Source organism: Lasioglossum baleicum, chromosome 5 (assembly GCF_051020765.1).
Source record: "Lasioglossum baleicum chromosome 5, iyLasBale1, whole genome shotgun sequence".
Taxonomy (NCBI): Eukaryota; Metazoa; Arthropoda; class Insecta; order Hymenoptera; family Halictidae; genus Lasioglossum; species Lasioglossum baleicum.
This window is the reverse complement of record NC_134933.1, coordinates 16,123,882-16,149,336: the sequence shown is the minus strand read 5'-3', so window position 1 is coordinate 16,149,336 and position 25,455 is coordinate 16,123,882. Positions and strand designations below refer to the sequence as shown.

The 25,455-nt window shown below is 40.8% G+C and overlaps 1 protein-coding gene across 1 annotated transcript in view; it reads left to right on the top strand.

Moving 5' to 3' along the window:
* Window positions 1-6,717: 6,717 nt before the first annotated feature.
* LOC143209213 (serine/threonine-protein kinase 32A) overlaps window positions 6,718-25,455 on the top strand; it is a 38,153-nt gene continuing 19,415 nt past the window's right edge. The window contains exons 1-4 of the mRNA XM_076424581.1: window positions 6,718-7,022; window positions 19,562-20,677; window positions 22,541-22,596; window positions 25,137-25,305. Coding sequence (XP_076280696.1) covers window positions 20,629-20,677; window positions 22,541-22,596; window positions 25,137-25,305 — 274 coding nt within the window. The 5' untranslated portion in view covers window positions 6,718-7,022; window positions 19,562-20,628. The remainder of the gene's footprint in view (window positions 7,023-19,561; window positions 20,678-22,540; window positions 22,597-25,136; window positions 25,306-25,455) is intronic.

Genomic DNA, 25,455 nt, shown 5'->3' with positions numbered 1-25,455 from the left:
TTAGAGACTGCGGAAAGTACCTCTCTAGAAGAACCTAAGGATCTTCTATTTGTCTCAATTTATGAAAATAAGTGGCGAACAAGGACATGATGTGAAGCGATTGCTTTGGAAGATAATCTGGTTCCTTCGATTCAACTCCTCCGTAATTTACGAATTAGTGAAAGAAATCACGTTAAAGAAACATTATTAGATTTTTATGGAGCATAAAAATTGTCCAAATCAATTGTAAGAAGCACAAGCTAAATGAAAATGTGTCTCTTCCTTTAATCATCCTAACAATATTACCTACCAACCACTAAAAGCGATTAAAATGTTTTACCTCCTGAAAACGACAAGGAGAGTTTGTCACGTTTAATTATAATAATTAGCCTGCGGATCTTTATGCAAAATAAAAAAATATTCGCATTGATAGCACGACACAGGAGCCAAATAAAAATTGTATTCTTCTTTTAATTATTCTATTATGCTGAAACTAATGCATTGATGTCCTTAAATATTTTTAACATGTCCACTGCTTTAAATTGTACGTGTCCATTTTTGTCATAAATGCATAAAATCCGCAGTCTAATAATAATATAGTAAATCGTAAAATAAATATTAATACTTGTATTTGACCTATTTATTTTCATCGTAAATACATAAAATCCGCAGTCAGATAATGCACTATTACCAAGATTGCAACAGGAACGGAGACGCAAGAAAATCGGGTACAGCCTCGCAGCTAATCTACAACGTCGAACTAAACGGAATGAATGGATTCATCGCATTCATCTCGTTCATCGTGGATAATTCATCGAGAAACATTGTCTTCGGGCTTTTGAAAGTTGCATCATTCGCGTTCATTGTGTGAAGGCTGGCTCATCCGCGATAATCACCCGACGCGAAACGATGTAAATTCGGCTTACGATAATTGAACCTCGGAAGATTGATGCGCGCTCGAGCTTAACTATCGGTAGGCGTGCACCGCACGGATCAGGGGCTAGAGAATATTGCTGCTAGCTATCAGCAACGATGATCGATGAGGGAAAATGGTGGTTCTTTCTCGGGGAAGACCATGGTTCTTGGAAGGCAGGTGGTAAATTCCGCGAATCGATCGTGTCACCTGTCGTCGGCCAAGCGTTCACAGGACAGTGAACCTCGCGTGCGTCTTCGTTCGAACTGTCTAGACCTGTAGTCCACTGGTAACTAGAAAAAAAACCGCAATATACACGCATAGACGACGACAACGACGACGACGATCGTCGAAACGAGGTTTCTATGATCGATTCGATCTTGGTTAGACACACGCGATTCTCGGGGAAATTTTCATAATGCCCGTTGAAATATGTATATGGAGGTGTTGCATCATGGATGAGGTATGGCTCGGACATTAATTCGAGCTGTTTACGACGCCGAGGAAAACACGCCCGTCTAATTACATACACCCCCGTCGCGTGGTTGTAATTAAATATGGAGGAAAAGTTGCAGAGATGAGGTAATCCGAGAATGAGACCGAGCTTGTTTTTGATCCAAGAATCCAAAGGTACACGGTGGTTGAGAATTTAAAATTAGATGCACAATTAAGCTGTACATCATATTCTCTTGCCCATTGGACGTGAACCAACTAAATGAGAAAGCTAATAATTTCTTATAAATTGAAGCAGAATATTCTAGCTAAAATGCTCATTAAAATAACATGCTCTTTTCTAGCTAAAATGCTATATTGAAGTTAATTTTCCAATATCAAGGTAAGCGTAGATATTGTTACGACGGCTTGTGATGAAGTTGCCTCCCCCTGTGATATTCTGAAGATATCGTAGTGATCGGGAGAGAAGGTTGGATCCTGTCGGATCAATATTGTGGTATCCGGACGACGAGGTTGCTGTTGACAAGAAAAAGCACGACAGATCTTCTCGAGTCGTTGAAGCGAGAGCACGCGTCATCCATTGCACCGTTATTAGACATTGTCCGTTTGAAAGAGAATAGAGAAGTGTTATTGTTCTGTGTTTATAATTGCAACGTGTTCTCCGGCAAGACGGGGCCGAAGCCTCCGCAACACTGGTGTCAGAAGTTGGGATTGCGGACGATCGCACCGCAACGGCATCCACTTCGGGAGCAGATGCGATGATGTTGCAAACGCTGTTCGAAGGTCCCAGAGGAACATTTCGGGGCAGTTTCAAGAGCAGCAGAAAATCTCGGTACGGAGATGGGAAGAGGAGTGGGCCAGGTTTGAAGAGAGAGAGAAGCAGCAAACAGGGCCGCTCAAGCTGTCCTAGAAAAACGGTTCGGGATCCTGGGGGCTCAGTGTCAGGTGCTCACGCAAAATCTGCACGCGCTTGTACAGCCGCAGTTAATTAACTCTATCGAGACCCGTGAACCTCAAAATGTAAATTGTATATCTGTTTCTAACGGGTCCACGGTTCCGGTCCTCCCACCTTCGCAGCAGATACCTCTGCGCGATATGGTTGGTGTGTTTCCTGGTGTTTCGGAGTTGGGATACGCCGTGGAACCGCCTAGATTCGATGGTAAATCTTCGTGGGAAGAGTATCGAATTCAGTTTGACACGATAGCCCGCGCGAATGGATGGGATGAACCGAGGAAAGCTTTGGCCTTGGTTGCATCTTTGGAGGGCCCCGTTCGAGGAGTGTTGACCTCTCTTTCTGTGGATAAGCAGAATGATTTCCAGGCGATTGTTTCGGCACTGGAGTTCCGTTATGGAACCACAAACACTTTCAAAATTTAAGCTATGTAATATTTCAGAATTACAGACAACGGAAAGGAGAATCGATCTTCAGCTTGCTCAAGCTGCATTTGGCGAATGCCCTCTCGAAAGTAGAGATAAACTTGCAGCCTCACTATCGCTGAAACTCAATACAGAAGCCAAAATAATCGCAACAAACCTCACTATTTCCCAGAACAACACTTTCCTGGACGGAGTTACGGTGTCCGAGGATACGAGAGAAGACCGGACGGAGCCGTGTGCGGAAGACGAGTTTCGTGAACCAAAATTCGAGGACCGACACTGAACGGGAAGATTGACCCAGAGTGTGTTGGACTTGTCGGCAGACTGGACACTTCCAGAAGGACTGCCCGAAGACGCAAGCAAAGAAGAAGATAGGAAACGCAAAGAAGTCGCAGTAGAGGGGGAGACTGCAACTTTATCTAACTTCTACTCCCGTCGCGCTGAAGACTTACTCGAAGAAATATTGTACGGCCATCGAGGGATTCATCGATGGAGAAAAAGCCACGATAATAAAAGTTCGAGCGTCAATCTTTTGGAGACAAATACGTTCGGGAAAAGAACAGGTCGTTGGTGAAAAGGGAGACGTCGCGGTGCCTGTTTAATTGGTGTACAATCTCCCGCATCAATCCTATGTTGGAGAATGTCACAGTTTCCAACATGTTCAGGATTTTCCGCGAACACATCCTGGAACTCACGTGTTACTTCCGCAAATGCTGTCTTCCGTGGCGGGGTTGGGGCCGTGCCGCATCGCTGGAAATCTTGTCTTATAAATGCTTTGGCACAGGTGGGACTGCAATCTCCTCTTGCTCTTCCGCTGCCGGAGTCTTCTCTTCCGCTACTGGAGTCTCCTCTTCCCTTTTCGCAAATAAGGCCGTATCCACCTTATTTCGCTTTTCCTGGCCAATAAAGCTGACCTCCTCCTTCTCAGCTATTTATAGGTTTCTCGCCGAATAGTCGAGCCTACCACGCGTGTTTCTGGAGAAATCCACTTCCTAAAATACACTTCTCCGCCATGTTATCAGGTAGGAATCTTCCTCTGATTCGAACCCATTGATTTTAAGGGGGCATCTGTACCCACCCCGAATAGGTAGGTTTTCTCCGGAAATGGATACAATTTCCATTTCAGGAAGTCCCTCCGCACAAAAGTTTCGAGTCGCTGAAAAAATCTCTGCGCCGGGTGTGGGACCCAATGACGCCAGAAGAGCTGCGGCCCATCGCCGAAAATTTCAAAACACGTATGAGCCTCTGAATCGGCTCAAAGGGTGGCCACTTCGAAACTTCTTAAATATATGAATACTAAAAAGGTCTATATGTTATGGTTGTTATCATTTGGTTTTTCAAAATTCGTCGATTTGGCAGAATTATAATAAGAAATGTTTAACTCCGTTATTTCTTGTCACCCTGTATTAGACATTGTCCGTTTGATAGAGAATAAAGAAGTGTTAGTTCTGTGTTTATAATTGCAATGTGTTGTCCGGCAAGACGGGATCGAAGCCTCCGCAACAATATACATAGAATAAAAGAATAGGCTGTGAACAGCATTATAAAATGGACATAATGGAAAATAAAAATTGTCTAGTACGAACGAACGAAAAATGGATAAAAAGGAATAGGATCAAGAAAATTGTATTCTTAATGAAGCTATACATTGAAACCTCACCAGAAGAATCCTATAATTAATTAATGGAACGGAACGAGTTGCGAATTCAATACAGAATGAAGAAGGACAGAAAAGATTGTCATTAACAGAAACAATAAATTTAGAATTTGATGTCGTAATACGACGATTCAGACTGCTATATGTATGTACTATGTACCAGTGCTTGAAATGAATAAGACTGTCGATCGCGATTCGATTACCTTCCGTTTCGATCCCTCAATCGGCTTCGAAGAAGACACGGAGACACGAGTCTCTTTAAAGCTCTTTAGTTCGGAAGGCAATTGAGAGAGTCCAGCTCGAGAATTTCGAAATAAATGTTTCAGTTCGCGAACGCTTTACATTGCGACGGTCTCTAGAGATGTAGGCTTGTTAAGCTGAAAATCGAAGAAGGTTTCAATTTACAGTAGAACTCGCGGAGGAATCTATCGAAGATGAGGTTGTTCGAGTAATAAATAAATGTTCGATCTTCACCGTTTCTCTTCATGCCAGTTCCGATAATGAGGATATCAAGTTAGTGAAATTATGGGGTTAATCGATGGTACGTTCTATACAGGGTGTCCAAAAAATGTTTCGATTCCTGAAGACATTTGAAGCAATTTCTTCTTTTGCAAAAATGTTCTCCGCAGTTTTGTTCAGGAGTTATTAACGAAAAACACGGACCAAACAGGACGCGGTTACAGCGGACGGATTCCATCACGGCGACGTTGTCATTGGCCGAGCCGGAATCCGTCCGCTGTTGCCGCGTTCTCATTGGTCAACGGTTTTTCGTTAATAACTCTTGGACCAAGCCGTGGAGAACATTTTCGCAAAGGAAAAAGTTACTTCAAATAAACTCGAGAACATCCTCCTATGACTGGAATATGTATATATGCATGTCCGATTTAAATAAACGTGAGTGATCGTCTTGAATTAATAGAACAAACCGCGATGGATGGATTCGCGAAAACGGTCTACCTTTCCTCCACACTGTTAATCTCTCTAATTTTCTAGAGACAAATTAGACAATTCAAATATCTTTGTAATTAGCAGACTGCGAATTTTATGCATTTATGACAAAACTAAGTAGGTGCGATTTAAACCAATAGGCTGATTAAAAGAATATAATTACATTCAAATTATTAAAGGAAGAACAAATTTTCTATTTGGCTCCTATTTCTTGCAACTGATGCAAACAATTTTTATCTTGTCGTCCTTAATGGAATTTAAACGTACATCGACTGCACAAGATGAAAACTGATAGCAATTGTAAATGCGTTGGAAAAATTAAAATCGTCCACGTGTAGATTTATCGTCGAAAATTGAATGTGCGTGCGCCAGTATCCTTGAAGAGGTTAATATCCTACGACAGCCCTTCGTCCTTGCGCCCTTAGACCCTCAGAGCCATTTGTCACGTCCCTCAGGGAAAAAAACGTGTCAGGCGATTTAAAAAAAGAGGAAAAAGAAAGAAAAAGATCGTAGGCGACGGTCTCCCATAAAAATCCCGAATAATCTCCTCCACACCGAGTTACTGTCCCAGCAAGCCGTATCTTCTCACGAAGAATCGAGAGAAAAAAAGCTATATCCATGACCCCAAACCGAAGATGAGAAAAGTTTCGTTTGTCGAAGCCGAAACAGCCTCACGATGGAACGACGATGATCACAAAACCGATTACCAGAACAGTAAAACGACGTTCATAGTACCGAAACTCGTGGTGCTTGTGCTGTCCTTTGGTGACAAATTGACACGATGGTAAAAGATCAATAGAATGGAAGGAGAAATAATTAACGTTGCTGTAATTACAGTCCCTTTGTCTCTAGTTGACGCGATCGCAAAGGATCAATACCATTAACTCGAGAAACAATTAGCTCTGGTATAATTAAATTTGTCCGTTGGAATCAAAGTAATCAGCAGTCTAAAAAACCAATATGTTGGAAAGATGGATACCTAACGCTAGTGTAATTTCCCTCGGTGTCGGATGGACATAATGGAAAGAAACCAATGAGATGAGAAAATAAATAATCAATTGACAGCGGATCTTCTTGCATTCATGGCAGGAATGGGTAGGCGCAATTTGAAAGAGTATCAGCATACATATTGTTCAGAGCTTTTGAAGAATTAACTAAAGAAACAAAGAATTTTCTGCCGGGTACCAGTTCCTTGCAATTGATAAAGACAATTTCTGTGTTGCATAAGAATCCGCAATCTATCACCATGAATGGGGATGGTAATTATGCGCGATCTGGCGGTCACGAGGAAGTGTGTTTCTGTGAATCCAAACAGAAGTGGCACGCGTCGCGACACGACGCCGACGTCTTTGGGCGCAGACGCCGAGCGGAATATCGCGTACACGAGAGCACGAGCGTCGCATCGTCGTTCCGTTGAACCGAGGAACGACGCCGACACTCGTGCGGCGTCCGCGACCGCTGCAACACGCGAAAATTCCGCGCGCGCTTCACAGAACAATCGGCAAACACCCGCCACGTCCGTCATCCGCCGTGCCGCGCCGCGCCGGCTCGTGCCATGCTCGATCGCGCTACGATCCACGAGATCACCGATCCTACGGAACGGTGAATGAATCCGAGGCGATCCTGATCCTTGCGTCGAGAATTGATTTCGGGGAAATCGTTTTTCTTCTATCGACCGGTGAAAGTGGACTCATGGTAGGTGGCTTGTGTAATATTTATCGGCTACGATCGGTCATTGAAACAACCCTAACAGAGTCAGCGACGCTGCACGATAATTGGCCAAGGGAGGAACACGCTGTCAGATGGAAATTTATAGTACCAGCTTTATTTATGTTTTTGAATACTGTTGATGTTTAATCGGGCTATTAGTTCGAAACTTGATAGAGATAACAAGAATACGTATATCCTTTTTAACCAATTTTTTCAAACTATATTAACGTTAAACCTACCATCACCGGTCAAGACGACCGGTTCGAGATTTTTTATTTTACAATTCAATAATTCCTTATGAAATCTACTATTAATGTCTATTAATATCAACTATGACTTATGAAATCATTTTTATTATTTATTGAAATACCGCACAAAGTGTAAATAAAATCAATCTTTTCATTTTTATAAGGGAACATGTGTACCAGTTATTGTACTTTTAAGGCTCGGTAGGTTTAGTGTTAAATATATGACAACAAGGATATATATCCAAATTTTTAACCAATTATTTAAAACTATATCAAATATACGACAACAAGGATACGTATGTATATCCAACTTTTTAAAACTATGTATATCAAATATACTACGAAAAGGACACCGTGTATCCAAATTTTTTACTAATTTTTTAAAAGTATATCAAATATACGACAACAAGGATACGTATGTCCAAATTTCTAACCACAATTTTTTAAAACTATATTAAATATATGCACTAATAAATAAATGTGTTGAAAAATTTCTCATATCGTAGATTATAAATATTAATCTAGTGTTAATTCTTCGAACTCGACTGTCTCCTCCAGGGAAATACAGTAGATCTAGGCAGCAAGTCAATAAAATCTCCTTTTCGAGAGAACGTGAAAGGATTGCTAGCAATTATAGTACTTAACATACTGTGTGTGAGTTATTTTTGACGATTTGGTTAGAAGGATTGTAAGAAGTCGTTGTAAGTACTAATATACTGTAAATTTTCGTTCGATCTGTTTTCAGTTGTTCACAATCAACCATTTTCTCCAATGACCTCTCACCTTATGATTCTTATGCAATTTCAAACTCGCATTTCAATCGGCAATACATATGTGGCACATAGTGTGTTGATACCTAACAGTTTTGATTCATAAAGTCTGTGTCAATTTCATGCCAAATATCGTTTACAATACTGTTGGACACGATTCCAGATTCGCGTATACACATGCCCATACTTCTCATTCAGCTTATGCTAAGCTAGCTCCGAGCTTACCTTCCCTCTATTCTACATAATGTATTCTGTACATAATTGCGTATGCAGACCTTGGTTACATTACTCACTACTAATCTCGAATCATAGCTTGATTCTCCTACCAACACTTATTAGCCAAGAATTTCGATTCGTACTCTCAAACTTTAAAAAGACACATCTGACAGTCTTAGGTTTATAAGAAGCTTATTGTCTTAGCTTCAGGAGAAACGCATTGTCTTAAGAAGGAATGTTATGTTACTTACAATTAGTCTTAGAAGAAGCGCATTTTGTCTTACAATAGATCCATCAGTTTGAAGAATTAGTGCTAGAAACAATCGGCGCTTTGTGAGATAGAGAACTTCCTTGTACAAAGTTTAAACATCGGATCTTCGTGTACGATATTTAAGCATCTTTGTACAATGTTTAAACGTCAGTGTTCCTCGCACAAAGTTTAAACATCAGATTTCCTTGCACGATATTTAAGCATAGGAACTCCTTGTACAATGTTCAAATATCCGTGCTCGTTGCATAAAGTTTAAACATCGGAAGTTTGTGTTGAAAAATCGGAATCCATAATAGAGTAATTATTTCCGTAAATAATGAATGAATAAATGTGCTCGTGCTGCTGGTACGTGATCTGAAAGGGGCCTCCGTGTGCAAACGGTTACATATTTTAACTAAATTAATATTGAACGTGGCAAGCAATCGAAGCGACCGAATTCGATTTTATTACATAAATTATGAGAGCGCTTCACCGAGATATCAATCGACGAGGGCTCAATTTGCTGAATAAATTGCCGCGAGGATAGTTGTGTGCCTTTGAAGGTTGTGAAATAAGAAGTCCGAAATTGGTAAGTTTGACTCTGTGGACACAGTTCTAGTTGTCACAGTGCTTTTATTTTATCTTGACAATTTTATTTCGAAACCTGTTAATAGAACCCTCCATAAACGTTTTAATTGCAGAAGAAAATTCTTATTGCTCTGAAAAAATTTCTCAAACAATTCCCAGTTGTAAACCGTAGAATTTTAAAATATAGTGAAACTCTGTTGGTAATTAGTTTCTTTTGCATATTTAACCCTTCGCCCTATGATTTATTTTACGGTTTCAGTGATTAGAATTTTTTTGTAGTTCGTCATTTCCTAAAAACGAAGAAAATTTGTATCTATTACATATATTCCCCAATAGAGGACATGAATAAAGACATGAATAGCATACATATTTATCAAACTCTGTTCAGAATTTTCATGTAGAGTCTGGCACGATATTGTAGGGCTATCGGTTAAAACGCCCGAAAAATTCTGTCAAAATTTACAGAACCACTCTCAGGTACTCGGATCGTGTTTGTAAAATTGGAATATTCGAACGGAAGTAAAAATGTTTTATAACTCCAATTATATTTTATTTATTCGGATCGTATATACGTATAATGTATACATATGTCGCCCTAATTTACTCGGATTTGCTTGATCGAAACCACTCGCTTCGCTGAAATAGGAACAAGCTCAGTATGCGCAGATTTTAATGAATTTCCATGTTGTTTTTAGACGATCAGTCGAATTCTGTACATACATCGAGGTCGAACGTTCACATAGGTACTCGATTTGTGAATCGGAGCTAGAGGTGTGTTGAGTCAACGAACTCGAGTGCAATTAATTCTATCAAAAGAGAAGTTCCGAGAAATTTCATTAAAAATGATCAAACCGTTTCCTATTTGAATAATCGACGGCGAGAAGCGTGCTCTTTGTGGAAAGAATTTTCATGTTAATGGCGTCGATTACGCTATTCCCAGAATTTCAAACAGAATATCAAACTTGGTTGAGTGGTCCAGAGGACCGAGCTACATATCACTTTGGCCGACTATAACGTCGACTTGGGCGAAACTTTTCGGTCTTGAAGCTGTTAGGCGTTTGCGAAAGAGAACACTCGGCAAGGACTCAAAACGAAACCCTGTAAATCCTTCAGAAATTAATATCTTTCGAACACACTTTGTCTCTCTACTTTCTTGTCGAATTTAACACTAGAACTACTGTGGATTTTCTTTGGACTTTGTGCGGTTCCTATGATAATACTGTACTGAATATATGTGTATACTCAGAGAGTCACCACTAAAAATTACTGTACCAGTATTCACAATATTGTTTACATTATTTATGCAAAATAAAAATGTTTTACATTGCTTGAGGGAAGCAGGAACTACATAAAAATTGATTTCATCCCTTAACGACTTTGTTACATTAAAAGCAACATTACAACATTCTTGAATTTTTTAAATACTTTACTGTTTTATATTCTACCTAACCAATTTCTTCATAAATGCATAAACATCCGCAGTCTACTGATCACACACACTTTAAATCAGAATCATAATAACTTTCGAATGACGTATAAAAATATGTTGAAAAAATGCATTTGGTCGGAATTGTGAAAAACAATCCTAAAAATTTATTTTTACGACCTTTTTAACTGGGACAATAACGAAAATTTAACAGATGTGTTTGGTTAACTTGTATAAATTTTGTACGCTCCGAAAATTTAATTTAATTTAATAAACGTTCGAAAGTGGTAAAAAGGCTCAAAATCTTGAAAAATTGCAATTTTCACCGACGTCATTTACTAAACTAATTCTTCTAGCGCTACAGAGAAATTCAAGTCGTTTGGTCCATTCACAAAAAAGTTATTCTGATTTAAAAAAGCGTGTGTTCTCAATTTTGCTCCTAACTGTATATTCGTATCGAACCAATTATTAAATATTTAAGTACTGTATGACGTAGGTATCGCATCAATTTTATATCCATAAAATGAAAAAGATCATATACAGTGGAATTATTCTAGGTCGCATAAAATGTTTAATTTTCGAGTTGAAATAGCTCCGACTGCAAAGGTTTGATCTTCTTGTAAGCCACACGAATTAATTTATTTTTCATGCGATTAGGAGATGCTACAAATTGAGATTTCATTTTTCAAAAGACAGTTTCGATATAATCCCAGTAGGCTCTGAATATCCTTGACAAGGTAAACCGAAGTTTGCAACCCCAATTACCGCTCCAGACGCAGACAATGAAATTACTGCGGTCGAATAATAAAACTTCCGATTCAATGAGCTTCATAAATGAGTTACGCGTTGGAAATTATGTGTAACGCCGTCGCTGCTGTGCTGCGAGCAGAATTCGATTCACACTGTGTGTGTAGCTTGTGGCCTGCAGCATGCGCTTACAGTTTATTTCATATTCGACTCTCTTTGCTAGAATTCCTCTGTTGCAAAATGATCATCTATTTCTGTGATGGCCGCGATCGAGAAGGATCAAACAGTCCGCGAAAATTTTAGTTAGTCCATTTGTCGATCAACTCTTTCGTCGACCTAGTTCGCGGGACTGTTTATTCCTGCGTTCGCAATCGGGAAATAAGGAAGTAGAACAATATTCACAGAACTCGTTGGAGGAATCTGGAGGTTCGATGAAACTACGCTAAACGACGCGACGCTTGAAAATTCTATACTTGCGAACGACCCTTTCCGGTTTTCCCATTTCTCTTTCGCTCCCGCGACTCGATTGTTTTAAAGTCGGAGCTATTTCAACTTGAAAATTAAACATTTCTTCCGACCTAGAATGACTCCATTGTATATTATTATATTCGAAGTCCTTTTACACAAATATTTACAATAGAATGACACAAAGAATTAACGTAATTTAACTAAGAGGGGACAATTACAAAACTGTTGGAATACAGGTATGGTATTATCAGATAATCGTGCGTAATTTTCTTTTGAATGTGTGTAAAAATCCATTAAAAGAATTAATACTATTATATAGTGTGTTAGAGTTTGCAATAATGCGATTAACAGGATTTATTAATCCATACGTGGTTTTGGATTTAAGTGTTAGAAATCCTGCTCTTGATCTCGAAACACATTCAGTTAAATAAAAATTGATTTGCATAAGGAGAGAGGAACAATCAATATTATTTTTAATCAAATTAAAAATAAAGCTTTGGTTGGATACTATTCTTCGAGCAGACAATGTTTCCAGGTTGACTGTGTTTAATATTGTAGAGTAATCATGATCAAAGATTGACATAGGACTATTTGTCTTATATGTTTTTTGATTGATATAATACCTGATGCAATACTTAAATGTGTCGTAATTGATTAGATACCAACATATTTAATAATGTAAATAACTTGACTTGCGGTTCATTGCGGAATGTTTGCGATTGACAGAGACATTTTATATTCCCATTGAAAAAATAGCCGCATCACTGTCGATGTAAAAAAAATCATTTTTCGAACTTCTTCAACAGATCACTTCCTTCTCTCATCCGTCTTCGGCGAAGAAACTTTGAATATGAAATATCTCATTCTCCCGACTTCGCTCTTATAAAACAGCGCAGATGAACTCGGTCTTTCGGAATTTCTTAGACATTTAATAAGGTGCGGCATTGTTTAAATTCAGAGCAACCTTTCTCGCCTTTCGGTACGAAGTTGCGCCGCACAACGCACACAGATGGGAGTTGCTGTTGAAAGACTGCTGGCTATTTTGAATTGTAGGGTTTTGTACGAAGCGTTCGAACACTTCCTGCAAACTATAATAATATTCATCAATTTTTCTTTCTTGAATGCCGATCTAGGTAATACTATCTGTCATAGTTTCATAAATAAAATAAGTACGAAAATCAATAAATATTTCCGAAAATGTTCTAGCTCGATGTCGCAGGTGAAAAACTGAAGACACGTTCTTTCTCGAAAATGCTATTACTCGAAACGTATGTGAAAGCATTGTAAAATTTTTTTCGTGAACGAATCTACCGTGGATTTGAAGATTGAAGCTTCCTCTTTACAGTAAGACCTCGAAAATTGATCTACGATTTTTTTTGGTTGCTTTATGTAACAAAAACAAAGAACAAGTTTTCCCGCGTACACCTTCCATTCGAAGCTCTATCATTCGAGCGAAAAAAAATCGCAGATAAATTTTTGAGGTGTCGTTGCAAAGGGGAAACTTTAATCTTCAAATCCACGGAAGAGTCATTCACAAAAAAGATTCAGTGATGTTTTTAGAGACATTTAAACTTGAAGCATTTTCGAGTCGAAATGTGTCTTCAGCTTTACACCCCCTATATGCTGGAAAAATATTTTATAATACAAGGGAAGAGAAATGAACTAAGTGATGTCGAACTTCAAGCTTTACAATGAGGCCAGGTTTATATTTTTTTTAACGAAGCTATCACAGTCTAAACATCGAAAATTTTTGAATATTTTGCAATCGCAGCATGTTGGAACTTACGCAAATTGATTTAGCCAGCGGTACGGAGTTAGACTTCGTGTTTTACAGGGGGTTTAGCTCTCCGCGGGGATGTAATACAACAGCTCTTTAATGGCGATAAATGTATAATGCGCTCCATTCCAGCTGAGAATATCATTTCGGTCTATATTTTCGCGTGGGGAGCCGCGCAACTGATGTTATAACAGTAATACCGTCGCGTGCAATATCTTCGCATCGCGGTGCATTACAGCCACGGACGTAAAATGCTGAACAGTATTTAACGACGAGGCCGAACCGGAGAGAAAGACGGAAGCCGCGAGATACAAAGAAGTACAAAGAGAAATAAAGAGAAAGACGAAAAAGGAGGATTCGAATATAGACAATTATCTTCCGCGTGACATCGCGTTCCACCGGCTGAGAGGAAAAAGAAAATACGGAAAATCGATGGTGTTACGCGGTCCAACTAGCATAACGTGAAATGAACTGTGCGCAGGAATGCACACTGTCAACGGAATGTACAGCGAGTAAACCCAACGGAGTAAAATATGTATAGTATTAGCTCTGCCGGCGACAAATGCCCGGCCATTATTTCTACCCTGAATTTTATTTGTCGTGTCGCGTATCGGGATAATAGGGCGAGCCATAAATTAGTGGGTCACTTTAATAAAGTTATTCTATCTTCATAATATCACTGGGTTATTCTGACGTAAATTGCGGTTTTACGTCCTGTTGTACCTGGAACGTTTGTGCACCCAACGTGTATTTTGAATTTATGTCTTGACCTGACTTGACAGACGTGACAGGACGGATTTTATGCATTTATAGTCGAACTGAGTAGCTGCAATTTGAAACAGTAGGAAGATTAAAAGAATTCAGGACCGTTTACATGTTACTTCTGGCCTACTCAGATTATCAAAGGAAGAAAGAAACTCATAAATCGCTCCTATTTCTTACAGTAGATGCTTATTAACTGCAGACCATTTCTATTTTGCATAAAAATCCCTGGTACAGAAACCTGTATCATTTCTATTTTGCATAAAAATCCGTGGTACAGAAATAAAGAACCAAGTTGAATGCATTGAATTTGATACAATCTTTACTAACTGTACATACAACATCAGTGTTAATAAACACACCAGCAGCGTGACACAATTTCAGCGTTACGACACAGTCATCAAGAAGCCTGCTAATGGGCTTTTTAAGGTTCCGGCAAGTTTTGACAATGGAGTCAAAATGAGGTTAACGTTGACGTCAAACAATATTTCTTATAACCAGGCCTAGTTCATAGCGATCTTTAATATTTTCGTTTCTCCATCGAACAGAAGAGCAAACTTTGAAAATGGGCGATGCATGAAATTTTGATCGATAATCGTTTCTGCCGTTGTCCCTTCGATTTTTGCAGTCCGCGCTTGTAGTTGGTAAATTCGAATTTTATTCACGAGGAATTCGATGTTCACGCTTTTGCCATTTTAAAATAACAGAGTATCTATTATTATCGATAAACGAATTGGAAACGAAGCGTTGTGTAAACCTACCGAGCCTTAAAAGTAACTGGTACATATGTTCCCTTATAAAAATACAAGATTGATTTTATTTAGAGTTTGTGCGGCTCCTATTATAATACGTGCGCTCGTCTAAAGATATTTTACAATTAATTCTTATAAACTAATTTTTATTATTTCAATAATTGTAAAAGAATAAATCTGGAACCGGTCATTTTGACCGGTGGTGGTAGGTTTAGTGTTAAAACCTCGCAGGTTCCTGCGTATGAATAACGAAAAAGCCTCGATGTTTTTAAAATAAACACATTCCAAACTGTTACGTATTTATTTCAGAAACGAGTTTAGAATGTTTGCCTACGGGTTGACGCATGTTGAGCGCAATTTTTCCAAAATTGATGATCTCACTGTGCGTAAAACATGAAACTCGATCTCATATTTCCGTGAAAATGAAATATGCAGGGACCAACAAGGGATTTGCAAAAATGGATTTTAAATAATAGGATCGAACATGGAATTGAATTCGATATTAACAAAGAGTGACCGTTGTAAACAAGCGGGTGCTTTTAAACTGAAACCATGAAGGATTCAATTATTATCGCGCCCGCGCGGCCCGGTGGTAGATTGTTATCGCTGTGATTAAATGTTTAATTAGGTATTAATGGATCATGAATTATTGGGGGTCTCGTCGACCGAATTTTGTAATAATATTGAACGACAATGAGAGCGCGGCAATGTCGAAAAACAGCGTGTTGACCACGGGAGAGCGGGAGAGTAATGGCTGCAATTAATAATGTAGCCGGAACGAAGACAGGCTCGTAATAACGATAAATATTAATGCAGAAAAAGAATAATGTCCGATAACAACGCGGTCACAGATCGATCCCCGGAAACGGAACAGCGACGAATGATTATTGCGAGCGTTTGTTACAACGATAACCGCCAACGCTAATTTCAGCGTAGTCGATTGGACGAAAGAACGACGAAGTCTAGAAATGACAATGCGAGCTCCTGTGCGACGGAGTATTGATTCCAAGAAACCGGAAATGCACGCCGCAACGAGCACCAGCTCGCTGTGCAAGAAGTTGAGGCTCTACTTGACTCGGTTGTCGTATAAGCTCAGTTGCGTTGCGCGAACTGCCACCCTATTTTTAGACGCTCATTCTGCACCCTCGTCCGCGGATTATGCCAGTATGATCGCGTCGCACTTGTCCTTAATTAGCGCAAACAATTGTTCTACTCGCTGACTTCTCAATTTTGAACGCTGTGTGCTGACTAGACTGTGGATTTGATGCGTTTATAACAGAAATGTGTGAATGAAATGAATATCGGCGAAACGGTAACATGTTCGCTCTACCACTGTCATACATATACAGGTTGAACCACGTATCGCGACCAGTAGAGATTACTCTATTAGCTGTAAACTGTTTTTATTTCCAACAAAATTTTTTGTCAACTCTTCTTTTTCATGATTTCCATAATTTTTTTACGCCTATCTGTTAGAGCAGGCATGTCGAACTCTTTCACCGCCAAGGGCCTCATTAAATATTATAAATTAATTCGAGGGCCGTAATAGAAAACAGCAGACTCGAAATAAAACGGAACATATTTTTTATTAACATTGCTGTTACACATACAAAATAACATACGTACAAAAGTTTTGAAACCATGTTATATGTGATAAAAACATTTTCGATCGGACTGCTAATATAAAAGAATAATCTCTACTGGTCACGATTCGTGGTTCACCCTGTATATGACGTTCATTATTTCGCGAGTCACACAGAGACAGTAAAATTAATTTTATACACTTCGGTGTCTCATGTCACCGTACTCAGCATAATTCTCTGAAATTGTTTTAATATTCCGTGAAGGAAACGCACTGCATTTAGTAAAACATTTTATCTCGTTTATACGTGGTAGCGAACGTGTCAGACCATTTAAAAATCTTGACATGAACCATCATTTGGCTCAAAAACTAGACCTACATTCGGGACGTGACAAAATTGAAGAGGAAGCACAACGGAATCTATCAGACTGGAGAGAACGCAGCTTTTTCAGTCCAAACCAAAATCGATAGTGACCGCAGCAAAGTTTAACCACCGAAAGCACATGACTGATGGTTCGGGTACCCCTCTAATCCCGGGAGGAGGCAAACAGAAATAAAACCAGAAATCGCGTCTCTGTGATGCCGGTGCGAGACGGGACGTCTCCCGACAGGATTCCCGATAAGAAATCATAATCCGTCAGGCTTGATTCCCTGTCCCATCTATCATAGAAGCCAGTGGCGCAGTGGCTCGTTGCCGACCGAAACAGAAACAACGTTTCCACCCCCGGGGAAAAACAAAAGTGCATCGCTACGAGGGTGGACGGTCCACAGCGTTTGATGCATAGCAGTCGATAAATTCTTGTTTATCGGTCCAATGAACGCGGACCGTACGCGATACTCTACATATATGCTGGTCGATTAAATGTCAACGAGAGGGTTGTTGCTGGATCAGCGAAAGAAACTGCATCACTTCGGGGATGTTATGGCAGCGGAATTGTGACTGCAGCTGACAGGTTAAGTGCTCGAGTTGCTTCACGCGACTCGCAACAGCCTTCGGAGGCCTCGCGATACGTAACGTATGTATATGGCTAATAAAAACTACCGTCGAACTTCACTTATATCGCGACACATCGATCCTTTCAGTGCAACGCCGGGAATTGACCTTTCCACCCCGAACCGTTTCAACCCCCGCGATAGAAACGACTTCGGGTCGATGGTGACACTTATGAGACACCCGATGGTAAAATTGTATGATTACTTCTATATAAATAATTGCGAAAATTGTGAAACTTCCACTTCCACTTCCTCAAAAAAAGTTCAACTTCTCTGAATGTAATATTATACGATTCGACGAAAACTGATAAAAGTTTAAATTCTAGTACGATCCGCTCAGTACATAATACTCGCTCCTATGTCTGGAAACCAATATGGCAGCGTTCTAACCTGTCAAACGCACTTGAGATCGAGCAACTGTAAAGAAGCGAACTCCGCACACTGAAACTTGGATTCCTCGCAATAAAATTTAAAGTTTCATCATTTTTTCGTTTAATTGTATAAAATTCAGCCGCGAGAATAATTGATCAAAGGCTCTCGCAAGTAGTGTAACCACACCGGACGAGGTGCTTACTTGCTCTTGGTCTCCAGGATTTCCGGTCACGAAACGTCGAATGGAACGAGGACGAAGTTCCCTTTCGAAACAGGTGAAAAGCTCTCGCCATTCGTACAGTAAGTAATGAGATGCAACACGTGAACGTCGCGTCGGGGCTAATCGGAATCGCGAGACTGCGAAGCGGAATGAAGGATTCACTATACGCACGGGGAAAAAAGAGTGGAACGATTGTGAGGCGTTCCCTAATTTTCCGAATCATCTGGGGGCTCGGGTCCAATTACCCGAGTGACCGAGAGGTAGGAGGAGGGGCTGAGAACGAAGAGAGGGAGAGGGATCGAGAGACAGAGTGCTAGAAGAGAGTCACGCGAACGGACCGGCGATTAGCCGGAAGATTTATGGATCGGACGGCTTTACGGCTCCCCGCCGAAGTTAACGAGGAGAAGGAAAAGTTTCCTCTGCGAACCGAGGAGGATTCGCGGAGGATCGCGTGCGTTCTTAAGAGGGGAGACATCGAGGAAAGATCGATTTTTTGTTTACTACGAGAATCGACGCTTCTGTTGTGCGGATCAATGTTGTGTTCCGTTAAGTACTCCTTTATTGCTCGACTGCACTTAAATCATTTCTTTTTTACCGTTTAGAGTGTCGGCATTTTTCGAATTAAAGCTTGAATTTGCTTTACATAAAATTAATGTATGTATGTACAACTAACATGTTGCGCAAAATTACCAAGTTTATCCCTGGCCACTACAATTGCCAGCTTGGCCCTCTAAAGGTTTATCCCTTGAGGGGTCATGCATCTTTAAAGTGGAAGAACAATTTTCAACAATTTTTATCGTGTAATATGTAAATATTTTCTCCAACGATTTTCCACCAACGCATTTCCTGGACAATTCAGCTAAATATCTTAAACTGTAAGAACGTGGAAGCCGTTTTGCTAAAGGCATTTCTGCGGAATATCGATTGTGGTACCCTGGTATGACCTATGATGAACAAACATTGATCTGTCCGCTAATGAATAATGTAGAAAGTAATAGATAATGTATATCGATAATACGTATATATTCACAATAATTTATGATAATAGAACGTAATTGAAAATGGTCACATAAGGTGTCCACCATGTATGTTCGTATTCTTTGATTAACTATTTAAAAGAACGTTTTAGGACAACCTGATAGCAATAGAGAATTAAATAAATAAATTTTCTGAATAAGCTCCTAGAAATTCACAGCACAATGGACCTTCAAGATCTGTTCTTCGGTGCCCGATAGGCATTTCGTTTAAATTTCCTGGCTGTACAATAAGATTGCCTATTTTATAATAATCTACCCCATACAATGGCGTCGGCTATCGATCGATGACTGATTCGCAACCCTTACTTGTTCGCAGAATCTGTCGCGAGTCGCGGAATTTCCCAGCCCTGGGGACTGTTCGGCGGTGCTCGATCAGCCGATTAATTAACAGCAGACGATTCGCGGGACAATCTGGTTGCCGCTCGGTGAACGTCATCGACGTTGCAGAGGACGACGTCAACGTGGAACGAGAGCGAGGGTTTTCCGGTTGGCGTTATCCCGCGAATTAGCGCCGCGGCAATCGGGATTAATTAATGCGAGAGTCGGTGTGGGAATAATTAACGCGACAGCTGGAACCGGCTGGGGGATCGATCGAGGATTGAATCGACGGACGCGACGACTGCGGCCGTTCCTCACCGATTACTCAGCCGTCGGGAACATCAGTGATTCAACCGTGAAAAAGCGGGTTCGCCTAAGCTACCGGAAACTCGTGAAGGTGAAGGGAGAGAGAGAGAGAGAGATGAATACCTGAGTGGAATCATCGAAGAAAAGGACCATTTGTAAGGGTTCGTGGTATGACAAAGTTTGGCAGGCAAGTCAGAGAGGCTGTCGAGGGAAAAGCGAGTCGAGGATGTTTGCTGACGGATGAGATATCAAAAGGGAAAAGGAACTTGTGAGGTTGGATGAGAGAGGTCGAAGGGTTCTCTGAGCCCTGCGGCGAGTTCTCGCGAGGTGTCCGAAAGGTTTGCGAGAGAGAAATTGGCCTAATAGACGGCCCAGGGGGCTCTCGAGGAGAGCAGTGATCGATCCGGGGACAAAGGGAAAGGTAAACGGCCGGGGGTGGTGGCCACGCAGAGTTTGTTCCGAGTGAGGAAAAATCGGGTAGCCTTCGGATAGGGATCTAATAACGGAGGAGGAAGAGCATGGCCAGATAGAAACAAGATTAACCGAGCCACTGGAACGGTACAAACAAGGACAAGCTCTCTCGCGTTTGGATGAGGGAGAGCGAGCCTCTATCCGATGAATATTCGCGCCGCGAGGAGGTGGAAGCATGAGATTTCCGAGTGGCTGTCTATCCCCGGCTCGACAAAAGTACTCGGCTCCAAGCTACATCGGCCACCACCGGCTCTCTCGTGAGGTATCCGGATCCATTGAGTGGCGAAAATGGGCGCCATCCAGTCGACTCGGAATCTGCCTACCCCCGGCGAAGAAGGTGAGTAGCTCCGTGTTTCTGCGGACGACGATGAAATTTCTGGGTGAATGAGGATGGCTCTTGATCGACGCGGATCCGCGTTGAACCGTGTGGGCGTGGCTTGCTCTTGACTTTCATGAAGCTAGGCTAATGTCCCAGAGGGCAATCTGCACGTCTATCTAGCTTAAAGTCTGCACCGCACTAAAATCACCCTTTGAATGTTCTACATTCTGTAGGAATCTTAGATTCTCTGTGTAAAATGCCCTGGGTGGGCGTGGCTTCTATGCCCTCAACATAGACGCAGTGAGATTCTAAATCTTCATCCTTTGTTGGGTGTGTCTTCTTTGCTTCCGACTTTTATCAAGCTAGATCAGTGTCACAAAGGGAAATCTGTACTTAACTTAACTTCCATATCTCCAAGAAATCTATATAGCTTTAAAGATCTCCCTTTCAATTAGATCTATCAACTTACACTAAGTTTGACAACCTTCCATTGATTCCCTCGACGTATCCCCAGAGGCAAAAACTTAAAGACCAAACACATCAAACGAAAATAAATAGGAAAAATTGTTTGAATTGCTCCAAGCAACCGCAGTAGGCGTGGCTACATAGCTCCGACTGGAGGAAACCAACGCCCCAGGGCAATATCCGTGCACACGATCCCGAGGAACGTTCGTGGAAGCTTTTCTGAGTCCAGAATACCACGCAGACGTTATTACAGAGGAAATCGTTCTCCCCCTTATACAACGTGTTAATTAGGTCTACCAGGTCATATGTTTACGATCGGTACGAGAGAGAGCGCGATCGTTCTTAGAGACATGCCGCCTTCGAGCTTGGATATTTTCCAAGTTCCGGGCCTCGGATTTGGTCCCGTCTCGTCAGCCGGTTATTAGTGTTTGAATTTTGGTTGACAGAATACGCGTAGAATCGATTTTCTCGAAGCAGTAAACCTCGACGTCGACGACGATAAACTTCCGCGGTCTCCGCCCCGTCACGAGTTTAGCAATCTGACGAGCTCATGGGAGAGTTCGCGCGCTGGGTTTACGCGCACGGTTTTCCGTTAATTGATCCTTTGTGGAAGACAATCGAGGCACCTTCCATAGGTCTCCTCCCCACCTCTCTCACTCTCTGAAATCATTGCATTGTTTCTGCCGTGGGAAATTGAATACTTTCTGGTCGATCGTCAAATGAATTCCACCGAGGCTATCCGAGCCGGTTATTAGTTTCGGATTAAAATTTTACGCTCGGACGCGCCGTCGCACCGTTTCAAAATCGCTCGTTCATTCGTAACGTAAATTCAAACAGCATAAAACAATGCTGTGCTTTCCATTGTCTCCCATGGTCGTTTCCAATCTCACAAATAATTAACTGTAACGATGCACCGTAATACACAGCGACCTTCGGCGTTCGTGGCACGTATAAATATTTTCCAGCGAATGTTTGCCTTACAAGTAGACAGCGAATTTTGTGCATTCGTGGGAAAAACGAGTAGGTGTAATGTAAAACAGTGAAGAAATTATAAAAATTTAAGGATGTCGAAGAATAACTTTCATCTATATACAATTTTTAAATATATACATATGTATGTGGCTCCCGTTTCTTACAATCAAGAAGCAAATTTTTATTTTGCTACACCCGAGAATTAGAAGTTGTATTTTGGGGATAGAAAATTGAAAAATGTTTGAGAACGTATTTATTTTGATTCCCGTCAGTGGGTTGCATTATTTTAACGTAAATGAAATGTGCAACTTGACAACGGAGTGGGATAAAAGAAATAATTGTTCCTACAATGAATTTCTTAATCAGTGGAAAAAAAGTTCTGACAAGCAACCTTTGAAAAATAAGAAAGTTGGATAAACAATGGATGATCTTTGTCTGTTTCAGTGAATTTCGACCACTTCCAAATCCTGCGCGCCATCGGGAAGGGCAGCTTCGGCAAGGTACGCGACAACTAGTTAATTATGGTCCCTGTAATCAAGCCCGCGGCATTCTTTCGTTATAATCTCCGGGCGTGCGTTTAATTACGTGGATCCGATATACCTGTTCGCCATCAACCAAAGTAATCCCTGTTATAATTTGCAAATGAAAGATTGTTTGCTTCGGGGATCGAAGCCGAAATTAGGTTACGCCTGTAATATCGGGCACACTGCGCGGGAATAATGGCCCGAGAGCCGTTCTCCGGGAACGCGTTTAAATAATCACATTAATTGAATTAGTTGAGGATATGACAGCCGCGCCGCACGGCCCGTAACGCTATCACGAAAGTTGATTGCCATCCAATCGCATTCATTAAATACGTGAACGTCCAACAACGCTCACGAAATCTCACGCAATTAATTTCATATTCATAACGTTCTCTCGTATTCATATATGTATTTAGACGGCCCGCGGGCGTATTGTGGACATATTCAAACTTTTCTAAATTAACGTGCACGCTTTTTCGACGTTTAATTACGTTATTTACAAAGTTTAATTAAATCCAGAAGCGTAGCGGCCCCCTTCTTGCCCCGCACGAAAGCTAATTACCCTCATGCAACAATTTCGTAATTAACCCTCGATCAACTGCACCTAAAATTTCGAACTTCTCTCAGTCTCGTGTTGTTGCGCGTGTTACTTTATTTACTGGTTAAGTGCGCCGTTTTACATTCAGATTTTCTGCCTTTTACGAGTGTTCTACATTTTCTTTAAAAATTGCAAAAACCCCTTTTAACTCGAGTACTCGCTATTTTCACAATTTTCTTTTTGACGATTTATTACTTTTTGAATGTGAAGTGTACCGTCAATTTCACAGTAGTTTAAAGAACACTCCTCTTTGTTTCATAAAACAACCAAAAAGAATCGTAGATCCATTTTTAAGATCCCGTTGTAAAGAGGAAGCTTCAATCTTCAAATGGATTCATTCACGAGAAATTTTTCTCAATGTTTTACAGAGGTTTTAATGCGTGACCTGTTCGAGCAACATCATGCATTCCGTTTTTCACCAGGCATGTCATGCAAAAATATTTTCGGGAAAAAGAATGATCTGTTGTCAAAGTAGAGGCTTGAAGCTTTGAAACGAGTTCAGGATTATTGTCGTACTATTTATTTCTACAAAATTATCACAATTTGAACATCACAAGTAGTATTCGAAATGTTACTTCATAAAAATCGCACAGTTCGATGTCGGTTCTCGTTTCTTTCTGTTAATTGCACCTTATTGGGTTGCCGTTGGGAAGCGAGAACTCTTCGGTTTCGAGAAACATTTAAATTACTCATCGATCGAAAGATCTCAGCAGAATAGCTGCTTCTCTCCCCTGGAAAACAACCCTCCGGGCAAACTTTCTTCCAGAACTCGTTCCCCGGCCATTAACTGAATGCGCATCTAAAAATTCCTACCTTTCATTACCTTCAAGTTACACCGCATTCTTTTCAAGCATGCTTGGCGAAAGTATATCTCACTGGTGAAAAATAGTCTGCCACCCAGTTGCCAACAGCCCTCCCCCATTATTCACCCTCCACCCATTAACGTCGCACACGCGAGTCTGAAAATCTCCACCTTTTGTTTCCAAGTTGCTCCTCCAAGTTTCGCTGTTAAATGCAAACGTGTCTGACATTTGAAAGATGGCCAATTTCGCCCTCCAAATTCTCTAGCCGCCGCGCGACGCCACCTTTCGAGATAAAAATCTCATCCCCGGAATACAAAGCCAAAAAATGTTGCTTCTCATTCTGTTTCGAACCGCGAACAGGAACAGCGTACCGGTAAAAAATAATCAACTAGATTCTCTTGTGTAGTCTGTCCCATAACTCAACCCCCAACCCCGGGTGTCCCAAAAGTATAAATTCGAAAATTCCCACCTCTTATCCCCAACTCATACTACATTTCATCCCCTGTACCATGGAACTGACGGTCGGAAAATATCAGACTGACCATTCGCTACCCTATTGTTCTAAAATATTTTAAAGGATATTTTCGAATCGCTTATTTCTTTTTTTAATCATTTCAACGAATTGGAAATAACGCAACAGTGTTTTCAAATATTCTCACTGTATTGTATTTGATTTTTCAGTTGCTGCAAGAAAATTTTTGCTTCTAATATTTCAGAAATTTCGTTCGAATTGGAATTCTTACTTTCAACAATGTTTTCATTCAACTTTATTAAAACTTAAAGTATACAAAGATGTTTAAAAAGAATTTTTACAAACCATGTTTCAAATATACTCTTCGAAGTTACCACGAGGAGGAATACGCAGAAAATCATTATGGAGTGAAACTCTTTAACTTTTCAATGCAACCGGGTTGCATTGAACCGCAGCCCCATTCGTAATTCAGGTTCGTTCGTTACCGAGCGGAATTCAAACTTCCCGCAATCTCGATCTTGCAACATTCGCGTGCGCTTCATTTCCGAACAACAGCTAATTACCCCCGCTGCGCCTTGCCGGCCACATCATTCATCCCTCCCCTCTCTAGTCGGCTAACGAGCAATTAATTATTTCTTAATAGGTGTGCATAGTGCAGAAGCGGGATCGCGCCGGAAACATGTACGCGATGAAGTACGTCCACAAGGGTGAGTGCGCCGAGAGGGGTGCACTGAAGAACGTCGCGAGGGAAGTCGAGATCCTCTCGCAACTCGAACACCCCTGTCTCGTTAACCTGTGGTTCAGCTTCCAAGGTAAGCTGTCCTCCGATTCCCCCGTCCGGCTAATTGATTTCACTTGTTAATCAATTTCGTGCGCCGTGGATTACGTGCTACTAACAACACTGTGCAACTTAAGGGGGTAGTCCCATTAGAGTCATCAATTTTCAACAATTTTCCCGCATG